Source organism: Megalopta genalis, chromosome 6 (genome assembly GCF_051020955.1).
Source record: "Megalopta genalis isolate 19385.01 chromosome 6, iyMegGena1_principal, whole genome shotgun sequence".
In the NCBI taxonomy this organism is placed as follows: domain Eukaryota; kingdom Metazoa; phylum Arthropoda; class Insecta; order Hymenoptera; family Halictidae; genus Megalopta; species Megalopta genalis.
In genome coordinates this window covers 15,812,330-15,827,018 of record NC_135018.1, presented here as the reverse complement: position 1 = coordinate 15,827,018, position 14,689 = coordinate 15,812,330, and the positions used below count along the sequence as shown (strand labels likewise).

The window sequence follows — 14,689 nt, the reverse complement described above, 5'->3', positions numbered from 1 at the left end:
TTTGTTTAAATGCAACACTTTTATAAAATTTATCACTCAAACTATAAAAAATATCAATATATAATATAATAAATATAATATAATAATAATAATAATATAATAAATATAATATAATATACAATATAATAATAATAACATAATAAATATATAATATACAATATAATAATAATAACATAATAAATATATAATATACAATATAATAATAATAACATAATAAATATATAATATACAATATAATAATAATAACATAATAAATATCAATATATAAAAATATATCAATCAAACAATATATCCTTCTTAATCTGTCGTCATAAAGAAATGGTAAGCCTTTTTGTTACGGTCGGTATACTCGTCGAAAGCAGCCAACTGGTTGGAACAGTGACTGGATGTATCAAGAAATTAGAAAACGGAACGGTGGAAGTCAACGTAGATCGGATCAGAAGCAAATTAACGAAAGAGCATTGGACGACGATGGTCCGCCTAAATTAACGTGGTAAGTTAGCGCTGCCGAGGCCAGGGCAGCCAGTCCAGGCACACACCCATAAGCCCTCCTGCTCTCCTAATAAAGTGATACAGTTTATTGGACTTCTTCAGATCGGAATGCGGAGCAAATGACATGGTTATCCTCACCGGCGAACACCTGCCACCTGCGATCGCCAATTTCTCCGGCGCGCACACCTTTCGTTGTAAATCGACTGGAAACGCTCGTGCGACACGTGCGAGGAAACGCGTGCTTCTCTAGGGTCGCGACGCGACACATGCGTCCCTGCTGGGAACCCGGTTCACTGAGAATGCCGTTCGACCAGCTGTATTTTTATACTGTGCTGATAGACTCACTATGCCTGGCCGACAAGTGCCAGTTCCTTAGAGCGAAAAAATTGTCTGATCGGAACACGAAAATGACAGCTGATCGTGTGAGAGTTCGTCCGGGCTCTTCGAGCCGGCGCAATCTCTTTTCTTCGTTAACACTATAGATTTACAGACACTGGTTGTAGACCTATTTTTATACTGAAGTGAGCCAATTCGACTCATGCAACGAAATTGAAGTTTTTTTTTTTTTTGAAAAAAAGAACATATAGTTTCAAATCAATTGAAATGAAAGATTTATTGTTAAAAAGTACATTGAAAACATTGAAATTCAATTCTATCGGCTTCTTTCTCTATTTCTATTTCGTTATCGCTTAATTCCGTATCCGTTTGTTTCATTATCTTATTGGATTTTCCTTGTTTCTACTAGTTTCTTTTTAACAAAAGAAAATTTCTCCGATTTTTCTTCCCGTAATATCAACACAACGTAATTCGAGGTAAAATAAATATCAACTGAAGTATATACCTTTTACAAATAAATATCGAAATTACCTTGGTGGACCAAATTTTTGTTGCGAAAAGATGATTTTGTAATATTATATTATTTCATTTAACTAATGAATCGACAAGATCGATCATGAATGTTCACGCGTCAGGTGTGTTTTTAGAATTATCTCATTTGCTGCTTCGTATGAGAAATGATGACAATTTTTATTTTGCACAATGATTTGCAGTCTATTTATTATAGTCTGAAAAGAGTATGGCTCGTTTGACGTTCCTCATGGATCTACTGATCTTTTTCCCGTTAACAAGCACCGTTGACCGGAAATCGACTTGGTCATGATCTCATATCACCGTCATTAACACTATTATTACGAAACAAGATTCAGATAAGAACATATTTCTTTCAGTAACAGTTTTAATAAATTACGAATAATGTAACAATATTCTTCCGACGGCTGCAGCGTCCTGAATTTCATTCACGCATCTTTACCATAAGTGAACACATAAAATTTGCAGTCCAATTATTACAGTGGAATCTCGATTTTCCGGGCTATGGTAGCAGTGGCATTGGCGCTGAAGATAAAATTGTTGCAGTTTATTCGGTATAATAAAATGTTTAATCAAACTGAACAATCACAGCACAGTGTGTACTCGATTATTCGGCGCAATAGTAATATAATATAACATAAAGTAAATTAACTGTCTGTATATAAAAGTCAGTGGAACGAAATAAAAACTGCACGTTGCTCTGCGGCACGGGCAGAAATCAAAACACACACACACACACAAAACCATACATCGTACATCCACGAAGGTACTCCACAAATCGGTTAGAAAGCAATACATATACAACATGCCTTGAAATGATGGACAACACGACGGAGAACCTACTACAATATTTAAAAGAAATTAAAGTGCATAACAGCATATAAGCTACCCGAGTCGATAATAACCTATAAGTGGTTGGTGCGATATTAAATAACCAATTAAAAAGAAAATTACTCGAAACAGCGAATGCAAAAAATAGAATGCAGTCTATTGTCAACGTGCACCGTTCTTGGAAACTGCAACAGAGGAATTATTTTCTGTTTATTTTCTCTGCTGCCGTTCTCTGTTGTATATCTATGTACCTAGCTGTTGTTTACGATGCTTCCACAAGTAGAGAATGCGCATATCGTTTAATATTAAACATCTCTATAAATGGAATTCACGTGCTGTAAATCGTGAAACGATGTTGAATGAGATTCCGATGAAAGCACGGAAAATGAGAGCATGTGTTCTTGCGGCATTGAACACGGGAACAGTAGAGCCCATCATGTGCAGCGAAATAATTATAGGCGACGACGATGCAACGTGACATATTTATCTTATCCGGCATTCTGTAGAAATGAAATTGCATTTAAACGCTTTTGACAATTGTGTAGCTAAATGTTGCCCGAACATCGAGGAACTTATTTATGGATCGCTACGAATCGCAGATCAAGCAAGGAATACGATTTCAATCGAATCCTTATGCGCTTAAATTAATCTTCTGCGTCGTCCAATAAGATCAGGTTTTCCTAAACAGACCTTGGCAAATTTTCTTTGAAGTTAAAACAAGAAACGACTATCTGAAATAATTAATTTCGAATTATTATTTGAAAATGAAATGATATCGATTCATTATTAATAGCATTAATGGCATTAATTATTTCGTTACTCTTTTTATTTCAAATATGACGACAGAAATAATCCACAAAATAATGCGCAACGAAACGATTTTATTTTGAAAAACTTTACGTTAAGCTAAACTCTCTCTCTCTCTCTCTCTCTCTCTCTCTCTCTCTCTCTCTCATTATTATAAAGAGATAAGACATAATCCTGGAAATAATACGCAACGAAACGATTTTATTTTGAAAAACTTTACGTTAAGCTAAACTCTCTCTCTCTCTCTCTCTCTATCTCTCTCTCTCTCATTATTATAAAGAGATAAGACATAATCCTGGAAATAATACGCAACGAAACGATTTTATTTTGAAAAACTTTACGTTAAGCTAAACTCTCTCTCTCTCTCTTTCTCTCTTTCTCTCTCTCTCTCTCTCTCTTTCTCTCTTTCTCTCTCTCTCTCTCTCTTTCTCTCTTTCTCTCTCTCTCTCTCTCTTCCTCTCTTTCTCTCTCTCTCTCTCTCTCATCATAAAGGCATAATTCTGGAAATAATACGCAACGAATAGATTTAACTTTGAAAAACCTTACGTGAAGCAAAGCTCTGTCTCTCATTATAAAAGCATAATCCTGGAAATAGTATGCAACGAAAAGATTTCATTGTTATGAGATTTCTGCCTGGGTCTATCTAACATCACGGCGAAATAAAATAATCGAAGGGAATCGAGGAGTGTCACTCTTCGAAAAATATTCTTCATTCTTCTTCGTTCTTTTATCTTGTAGAAATGTCAATGACAATGTCGGTATAAACGGGATTCAGAGAGCTGATAATTAGTTATACATATAACTTCCAAGAAGAATTTCATATTCGGTAACAAAAATATAAATACAAAATAAAATCATATATCATGTAAAGTAACATTTCAACAAATATTATTTAAAAAGTGGTCACAGGCACGGAAATAATTATAAAATAAATTAACATATAATTTGAAATAATATTTGAAACAATGTCATTTCAAACGTGCCGGGGCCTGTTCCTACGTAACAAAATACCTGAGCACGGTATCCACAATTTGGTTAACCTCCGCAAGATTTGGGCAACGTGGGCGAGACACGACCGCCATCTTGGTAGTGCCTAAAACGGAACCGCGCAGCCCTTCTGGCAGGTTCTGCGAGCCTGGTAGGCCTGTCAGCCAGGCCCATTTTTTCTCGGCTCGCCGAAAATTATTATCCACCCTACCGAACTCCTCGCGCCGTAGCCCCACCAATGATACCTTATCCAGGAGTGCGAGGAACCTCGTCCTGCTTGTTGCTTCCCTATTACAGGATGGTATTTAACTCGCCCATGGCAGGTCACTGGAGTGAACCTGCTCGGAACGTGTTCGACCCAAGGCGCCACGCGTCCCGTCCCCTCGGCTTCTAGTCGCCTAATAAAAAAATAGCCGCATTATCGATCTCTGCGAATCGATTTTATCACCCAGTTCGAGCGTACAAATCCATGGAGACCTCCGAGACGACCATGCTGGCCTGATCGGTGTCCCTGGTTATATAATATCCATATCCGGAACGATGGCACGCAAAAATTATGCTTCTGGCGCGCTTCTACGTCTCGTGGAAGTCCTCGAAGAATCCTGGAACGTTCGCGGAAAAATCAGAAACTGGTTGCGAGTTGGTTTGCTTAGCTGAGAGCTTCATCGGGTTCGTAGATGGAATACCTGAATACATATTGTTGCAAGGAAGTTGCCGGAATGATTCTCATTTTGATAGGATATTCTAGATGATGGTCGGTGAAATAGGATCGGTCTGCTGTAAACGAAACTGCCTGTGGAACTTTAGTACTTGTATATCTGTCGTCGCTGCTCAAGTGTAATAATAGTTGCTTTCGTAATTAGTGAAATTACAAACCTCGAGAAATTGGTCGACTTCTGACTGACGATAACTCCGCGAGGAATCCTTAAATGAGAACTTGAAACCTTTGCTTTGAGATACTGTTTCTCGATTTTAAGTTTCACGCACCCACGCCGCTAGAATTATTGAAATATGAGGCCATTTTTGCCATGTTAAAAATTGCCCGGTTCGACGACATGCGCGTACTTTGCGAAATTTTTTTCGCGGATGCCGTTTACAGCGTAATATACTTCGATCCTTCCTCTTTAATTTAGAGGAAAAGAAACTTGACTGCGATTTTTTTTCGCAAAGTCGCAGCACTCGAAGACAACCCTCTTAATGCAAGCTCTGGTTTCATGCCAAAAATGCAAGAGTTATTTTAAAGTGCTGTATGTTTGCGAAGAAAAGTCGCAACCACGTTTCATTTGTTTTTAAATCGAAGGTGAAAGATCTAACTTCATTCCGCTGCAAATGGCATCTACGAAAAAAATTTTACACAGTAAAATTCCTTACGACCACTAAAAGTTTCCTGTAGGTAAAAATTAAAGCAACGTTGATGTGCATGTCTACTTTGCAGATGGCATAAATGAGGGGCTCGGCGGGAAACAGGCACATGCTACAATTTTATAATGTTAGAATAGAACCCATCGAAATAGATTGTGATTTCCATAGAAAATACGGTACCGAACGGAATGAAATAAATATATTTCAAATAATATACAAAATAGGTAGTAAATGGCGATCGCTGTTAAATTCTTGCTGCAAAATTCATTTTTTATTATTACAGTTTTGGAGTATTTAATGTTGCTACTTTCACTGAGTTTTTATGTAATATCATCCAATGAAAAGCGAACGATTCGATAACAATAGGTTATGGAATTAATAAATTATATATATATATGGAAACTAAAAAAACAAAAAGAAAACAAAATTGCTGCTTTCTTCTTTTTATTTTATCGAATGCTGTGTAACCCTGTACAGGATTATTAGCAACGCACCTAAGTGCCTAATACGTTTGAGATAAATAACTAAATTAGGGGTAGCTGGGAACAACAATATGTACAAAAATGTGTGTAACAAATTACATTATAAGCAGACAATATGAGTGACAGCGGTCGAATTATAGATTAGTATTAATCACAAACGCAGCTAAACGGATCGCATTAAATTATGCGAAGAATTTTCATTGAAATTCCGCGATCGTCGAATGCTTTTGGGACAATAATGGCGTCTTCCTTGCGAGGACGTCACCTGGTAATCTAACCGCTGCGTGCCCCATCCCACGAAGGGCAGATCGAACCCTAGAGAGTTCCACGCGTGTCATGCTCGCCTGTTCTTAAAACCAACCAAATTTAGACCCTACAAATGGAAAGGGCTCGATGCGAACCCACCAACCCACGCGAAGCGGTCGAGGGATCCTCTCTCTCTCTCTCTCGTTCCCGTCTTCCAAGACACACGCGCAGCAATGGCGGGCTGACCAATCATTGCTTGTCCAGGCTACAGACCCGATGGCTTCTGTTCGCCTGGTCAGTGGTCAAACGAAAACATTTGTCAGCCGGAGAGAACCCGCATAAATTAACCCGAACGAAATTAACTTCTTGGGGTTATCTACGATCTAGAAACATTATTTTGTGCACGGCTTCGTTGGATCAGCGAGCATAAAACGTTGGGGTTCGCCGATCACTGTACATGATTGCGCCTTTGTTAATGAAAAATTATTAATAACCTCGTTACTTGCATAAAAGTTTCTCCTTTGTGTCCTATTTCTGTGAAGCGCTCTGTGCTCGGCGTGGCAGAAAATCTTGCAAATTACGCGGAAACGACGGTGTTCATTGATATTCGTCTGCGATTATTCTTCGTGGTTTTGTAGGGTTTTACAGTTGTAACTCTTTTGCGCTGTTGTGAAAATTGTGGCGTTGATATCGCGTAGATCGAATTCTAAAGTTGGAATTCTAAAGTTGGAACAGAATTGCGTGTACCTATTTGATCGCAAGAAATAACAACTTAGTTCTTCTCTTTGTTATTTGCACAAGTTGCAAACGATACAGCAAAATGATTCGCTGCTTCTGATATTTGTACCGTTCTGTGTGTCGTTTATTTATTTTTGTGATAATATCCGTAGTCTGTCCAATCAAGGAAGAAATCTTACCATATAAATTAATATAACCGAAATAAACTGTTATAGACAGATAACAGAAACCTTACCATATAAATTAATATAACCGAAATAAACTGTTATAGACAGATAACAGAAACCTTACCATATAAATTAATATAACCGAAATAAACTGTTATAGACAGATAACAGAAACCTTACCATATAAATTAATATTACCGAAATGAACTGTATTCACAGTGTGTGAATGAAAACAATTTCGTGACAGGCATTATTATTAAAAATGAAGGTTTGCTGTTGGATCAAATAGACCTCGAGGGTGTACGGGGATTAAGAAAATAAAGTTGGCAGAAAATGAAACGCCCACGTATAAATAAAGTCGGCTGAATCCTCTGAGCTTTATGAAAGATTTTGGGAAACAAAAATAAAATATGCCACAGTTAAATTTATGGTTCTGACAATGCTGATTGGGATTCGCAGGTCGCCAGCTGACAGTCTTCAACAGTCAGTCGGCCATTCTAGTTGGTGGTCGATTGAACCGCAACGTGGGCAGAATAGAACGGCCATTTTTGGGGGTGATCGCCGGTTTGGTAGTGAACGGTGCACGAATCCTGGAGCTCGCTGCCTCGAAAGATGGCAGAGTCACTACCAGAGGGGATGTCCAACTGATGCCCGCCGGAAGTCTTCTGGATCGAGCGGCACCTCTGCAAAGAATGCAACAGGTGAGCACTCAAGCATTCAGAAGCAGTTATATTTTTACAGATCTCTGTATAGAACCGAATACTAATTAAAGCTTGATTTACCGGAAATTGTTAGGTTAGAAATAAGATCTACGGTGACATTTGTCTATCGATCTTAATCAAGAAATCATTTCCATGTTTCTTAAAATATAAATAGAGCCCAATTTTAATTAGACCTCTACGTTATAACTGATTACAAATTAAAGCTCGTCTTACCGGATATACTATTAGGTCAAAAATAAGAACTAGATGACATTTTTCTATCAATCTTAATCAAGATATCGTTTTCATGCCTCTTAAAATACAATTAGCCCAATTTTAGTTAGATCTATACATTATGACTGACTACAAATTAAAATTCGTCTTACCGGAAATACTATTAGGTCAAAAATAAGAACTAGATGACATTTTTCTATCAATCTTAATCAAGATATCGTTTTCATGCCTCTTAAAATACAATTAGCCCAATTTTAATGAGATCTCTACATTATAACTGATTGCAAGTTAAAATTCGTCTTACTGAAAATTCTGTTAGGGTAAAAATAAGGACTGCTGATATTGATCGATCTTAATGAAGAAATCATATGTGTGCATCTTAAAATACAGTCAGCCTAATTTCAACTAAAATATCATTTCTGTGCTTCTTGAAATACCATAAGGCACTGGAATAACATTGGAATCAGACTTTTTTCACTGAAATTTGAAGTGCGACATACATCTGTGCCCTGATACGCCATTTAGTGATTGGATTAGTCTCTAAATATAGGTGGCAAAAGAGTCGCAGAAATCGTTCTGAAGATGCACAGTATACGGTGTGGTTATGCAAACCCATGCCGATTAGGTTAATAAAGAGAATATTATAAGAAGTATTACCAAAGGATATTATACGAATAATTATGTAGGATGTTGTGAGTGTGTGTTATATACGTGGATTATAAATGTTTGATATGGACGTTTTTCCTCGAAGCCACGCTTTTCGAAACGATATATATCTCAACTTCTCATTAATCAGTTAACTTAGGATTTATAGAGTGTCCGAATGTAGAGCATCGGAATATATAGAGCAAGGGTTGAACAGGCTGCTACAATTACGAGACGAACGCTGGTAGAGAAAACTATTAAAGTTGGAATCAGCGTGTTGAATGTTTAACACGACAGAAGGAATGGCTGCGATGCCTGCTACCTCATCCACGAACGAGGCACGGCTCTAGACGAACGTTCCACGGTGCACAATAAATCTCCATTCTTTTTCCATCGCAGACACCAGCGTCCGGTTTTCCCGGTGTCATGGACGACCTCATATTTTCTGGCGCCGGAAGCGGCTGCACCGCCGACGACGAGGACGAAGAATGCACGCCCATCTATGAACCCGGTTCCGGTAAGTGTAAGTAACATTTCCGAGGGCGTAAGTAATTCCTTCTGCACGTTTTCCTCTGAGGAAATTTCTTATTCCGCACACATCGATATTTTATGTATGTGCAAGTTCAACTTATACATATGATACTTCTCCTGCGAGAGCCACCTTTGGAATTTGAATCACTTGCACGAACGCCTTTACGAGATAGGAATTTGCTGGAGAACTGTTCGATATGTGAATATCGATCAACTCTCGACGATGCTCGTCGCAAGATCTGTTCTGCAGATGCGACGCGACCAAATAATTATTCTTGTGTTACGATATTTAAGTTGCTACATCAACGATGAGAACAAAATTATGCTCGGAAAGGTTGTAACGTTTATTGGAGCCGGATGAAATTATTTTCTGTTGGTTCTACTTTCAAGCAAAAATGTTATTCGAGTCTTGTTAATACCTCATTTGTTGGTAGTTACCGAATTCTTTTTTAAAAATCGATGATTATTAAAATTCGAAGAATTCCGAGTGTTCGATCATTTTTCAACTGCTAACCTTCGGTAATTATAGCATTAGAAAGTACTTGGATAACTTACCTCGCTATATTTTGTAACACAAAATTCGCGAAGTTATTGTCTTCGAGATTTTTAATTAACTTTTGATTTTTATTATAAAAGGAACGAAATTTCCAGTCTACTCAACGTATATGGATGTTCGTGAGAAAATTAAAATGTTCTCTGACATCTGTATTTTGGTATTAAAACAAATGATTATACATGGTATTTTAATATTAGAAGTAATACAGAAGAATTGTATATTAGATCTCTGTCGTGCCCATGACTGTACTATCTATATGTATGTATATCTATATATGTCAGAAATTTTTTGCATTGGACAAATCAATTTGGAAAGTACACAGTTTGATAGATTATGTAATTGTTAGTAAAAAATGTCTTTGCTGTTTTTTTAATAAAATTGGTAGTTTTTGAGTTATTCAAGAAAATGTACTTTCTCGCTAGTACTCGCACACCGAATTGTTCGTATATAAGCCGGCTGCGGGCGACCGTTCCTTGTGTAATATGAAAGGAGAGATGTTTAGCACTCCCCTAGACAAGGATGGAAACACATAACTGGTAAGGCACTGTCGCTCTTTAGCGGCTCTTACCACAATTTTTTTTCTATTATTTAACTGCAAAAGTGAAGGTATTAAAGTTGAAATAACTGAATAGAATAATCATAATAATTATATTACGTAATATTACGTAAAATCAATAAACAGCGTGATAAGACGCTATTGATCTTTGGCAACATTTTTTTTAATTGCGAAAATGAAGCTATTATACCTGTAATAATTATTATTACGATATTAATGAAGAAATATATAATATTAAATTAATAAATTGAGAGGCTAAATACTGAAATGTAATACAATTTAAGTTAGAAACAAGGTTTCTGCTGCAAATATATATATTCAAATATAATAAATGAAATTTAAAACTTCGATTGCTATATATTTTATTGTTGCATTTATTACTATATTAGCCGCAGTCCAATAAAATATGAAAATCTGCGATCAGTCTTTACAAAAATAATTACTACCGGATATAATTTTATAGCCTGCAATAATGATTATTAAAATATCGTTTATTTACTGTGTTAAAATATTGTTCCATTAATTAATTTACGAAATGGTTCGGTTTTTCTCAAATCATAATGACAGAAAATATTTCATAACGATTCGAAATAAAACGAGTCAACGATGGAACGTTTATTAAATCCATTACGTCAACCTTGTTACCATCTTCTCCGAGCAATTATTATTAATCGATCAGCTTTGCAGTAAATTATGCCCATATTCGAAACGTTAAAATATTTTCATTCCCGAAGTTGTGGAATCTCATTATTTGCATTATTAAGAGCAACGTGAAATCTGTTCGTAATTACATAAACAAACACACCCAGTTAATCATCCATGATGAGTTTTCCTCGTTAAAAGAGGCGGGAATTAATAAAGTGCAAATTATTATTTAGCTGAGGTTAAATGCAACGAATACCATTATAAATAAACTAATAGCGGAACGTTATGAAACATGAAATTGTTACATATTAGATAATTCTAGTTTGAACAGTCATTATTTGCACGTCAGTTAAATAATTTGCATAATTACATACATATAATGCGGGGAATGCCTTCAAATATCTTTCGGTAATAAAATCAGAGGAAACAATGAACTTTCACACCAACCTGTAAGGGATGATTTTCCCCCAAAAGATCGTAAAAAATAGCAGAAAGAATTACTTAACATCACCATTGAGGTTTTTAATCAATTTAAATAGTTTTAGAAATATCACACATTTTTAGGCTCCTCCCCCATCAACCCCTATACCATTAACAAAACCTAAAGCCCTATCATTTATCACAATCTTCATTCCTCTAATATAATAAAAACAAACCGTAGAAAATTTCCGGACGAATTCACTCGCAGCAAACAAAATCGTTAAATACTAAAGAGTGTAATTGACACACTTTTCCAAAATCTCAATTACCGTACAAAGGTATTCCACGGAATTGAAGTGATTCGGCTAATGGAATTGAGGGTGGAAAATTGAAATTCGTCATGGCGATGAATTATTTGAGTGATCCGTGTCCGTGAAAATCTCAATAAAAATAAATTCGTTCGTTTGGTATGAAAATTCTTCTAATCTTTAGGCACGTTCGAACTTCTCATTTTGCGCAAAAGACGATCGTCTCGCCCTAATCGATAATCGCCGAATGGCGTCGGAACACAGGGGAGGAAATCCACATGGTCGGGCGCACACACGCATGATCGGGCTCGCATATCGCATGGCATGCCACCTTTTCGTCTTCATGCTTGCCCGGTTGTATCTTCGATTCATTTGCATATTTAGAATCCGTTGGCCGGCGCCCCTCCTTTCTCTCGACCTCCTCGCATAATCTGACGGCCGGTTCGAAAATCTTCTCCGGCTGGCTAAAAACTGAATTAATGCCGTCGCTTTAATAACACGGACGCGCCATGGTTATCGTCGCCGCCCACAGAAAGCGTCGTCGTCGCTTTGCCGCCGGTTATTTTCGACGCGCGGCACTCCGGCGACGAAAATACATCGTCCTCGCTTGAAATCATCGCGGCAACGCGTAAACAACAAACTGCCGGGACGTTTGTGCACTTTTCAAGCAAACTCTGCAAAATGCTACAACTCGACGCATAATATGCACACTTAACGTTGATCTCTATGGAATCAGTCGTCAATTTTTCATTAGAAATCAACGTTGCCGCGAAGCAAATCTAACGAATAAAGCTGCGGCTCTTTTTCCGTAGAATAATAATTTTCTAAGTCGACTGCAAGCCGCGGGTATTAAACAAAAATATATAACAATGTTTGTCAATTATTTTAATCCTTTGTGCTCGAAGCCATTTTAACCGTAAATCTAAATTAATTTTTCCGATTTATGGTATTTCCATTTCATGTGACAAAGTGCATTTTGTGCATATGAAATCGAATCTTGTGACTCATGCAACAGTTAGACTTTTAACAACTTTTACATCTAAACTTTGATGATATAAAAATTATCTTGGAACGTGATGTAACAATTTTTTTTTTTTTTTTTAGTGGTGCCTCAGAGTCACCACTCGAGTGCAAAAAGTGCAGTTTTAGTAACGAAATGACAAATGTTTATAGCCCTTTTAAATCTTAACGTTCTTGCAATAAATCAAGATTTTGATCAAATTCTGCGCATCGCGCGCGCCATTATCGACATAATTGTCTTTATTGAGAACGAAGAATAGAAACTAAAAAAATGTTTGCATAAAAACGTAGTCGAATCTTTTCATTCTCGAGAACAAAAAACATCTCGGAATTAATTAAGTAACAAAGTCTTCGTGAATCTTCACCGACACAGCGACTAATAAATCCGTTGTTTCGCGAACAATGACTTTATTTGCTCGTGAGGTTTAATTATTCGCAGTCCAATTAACAATTTAAACAAAAATAAACTCTAATACGCTCGACGTTTATTTGTCAACGTTCGGAATGCGCGAGCTCGGCAGAAATTGAAGCTCCGAATTGGAAAACAAATTGTGTTTGTTGTAACCTTGTTTTGCTGGACAGTTTCTAATTTCGTTTCCGCTTCGATTGTTTCTCGGCAATTTTTTCTCTTATTTCACGGAAATATTGCGCCCGGTTTTCGAACGTATTTTTTCAGGTATACGCGACGCGCACACTTTTCGCAGCTATTATAACTCGACTATCCGTGGATCGAACACGTTCGGGTGCTGCGATATTACAAACATTTTCGAGCGTAATTACGTTAAGCGGCATTAGTCCGTCGCGTGCGAAGTGATTTGCACACAGGATTTGTTAAGATTCGCGCGAGAAGGTGTTCAACTCCGTAAGGATAATGGCGACCGTAGCTATTCGCCGCTTTGTAATAAAGTACGGTCGCGAAACTGTTAAGATAGCGAGTTTAATTGTCCGTAATCACGCATGACTCGAGTACGAGAATCGGCGGAATTTAATGACCGCGGGTCGAAAGCGTTGTTTCGTGCACGAGGACATTGATGGATCGTTGTTTGTACATTTCGGACTTGTGCCGTTGCATTTTTGATGTTCGTCTGTATATTCGAAGGTTTCTCGCGGAGTAGTAAGTTACCAAAATTCTAACATCAGGTACTCAACACGGACCTCTAACCGCGGGCGAGCTTTTGCTTCCTCGGTATAAAATCGTGGGCCAGCTTTATTCATTGCGCGGGTGCGTCCCAAGAATTAGATTGAGAAGGATATAAAAAGAGAGATGAGAAGAAAAATGATTTCGTTAATATCCTGTTACATTTTTTATGAAATGTGTCTGTTGTTTTTAACTAGAAATAGTAAAGGAAACTGACTGATCATTTTTTCACTACCCCGTGATTGCAATAAGAGTTTATTGTCACTGTCGCTATTAAAATAATTTACACGTTTCGCCATTTTCACGCGCAGCATTTACCAACTGTCAACTTATCAAAAAGAGTACAACAACATATTTGCTAATAAATAACGGGACAGATGACAACTAACAATAATCAGATAAGATACTCAAGAGAGATTCAAAATCAATTAAATCGGACAATCCGTTTCCCATTGTTTCTTTTTTTTTTTTAATCAGGTTCGACGCGATAATAGCGTGGCCAGCTAAATTTTACAAAATACTTAGAACGCGAATTCCACATTGCCCGCGATCAATAGGAGTTAATAAACGCTCCAAAAATTACGCAGCATCAATTATGCTCGCGATTCCCTAAAATTACAACATTTAGTCGACGTTGGTACCACTGAATCTGTATTTCGATTCGCTCCGTAAATATTATTGAATATTTCATGAACATTCGCTGCTACCGAGATAATATTTGCAACTTGTCGTAACAGCGTATTTCAGTTGGTTTTATGAACTCAACCATTCAAACATTCGCCATACAAATTGATGTTTCATGAAGTCTGGAACAGCTATTAATACGACAACCAACGTGAAATATTTATCAGTCCCGTTTCACGATATCCTGTAGATTTCATCTTGCGACGCCACAGTAAGAAGGAAATTAGATTCAGTGGCCTAAAATTATTTTTTCGGTGTTCTCGAGAAATTAA

The 14,689-nt window shown here is 37.1% G+C and overlaps 1 protein-coding gene and 1 non-coding gene across 14 annotated transcripts in view; both read left to right on the top strand.

Moving 5' to 3' along the window:
* Nrx-1 (neurexin 1) overlaps positions 1 to 14,689 on the top strand; it is a 724,770-nt gene that overhangs the window by 686,134 nt on the left and 23,947 nt on the right. For 12 of the 13 annotated variants that reach the window (XR_013033607.1, XR_013033611.1, XR_013033609.1 and 9 more), the window contains 2 exons: positions 7,439 to 7,680; positions 8,959 to 9,082. Coding sequence is in view for 8 of the 13 variants with exons in the window: in XM_076522634.1 (XP_076378749.1) it covers positions 7,439 to 7,680; positions 8,959 to 9,082 (366 nt within the window). In the remaining 5 variants the exon portion in view is untranslated. The remainder of the gene's footprint in view (positions 1 to 7,438; positions 7,681 to 8,958; positions 9,083 to 14,689) is intronic. The other variant, XM_076522636.1, reaches the window with a different exon arrangement.
* Positions 10,122 to 10,225, top strand: LOC117219645 (U6atac minor spliceosomal RNA). The gene has a single exon (XR_004490076.1). It is a non-coding gene; the product is annotated as a U6atac minor spliceosomal RNA (small nuclear RNA).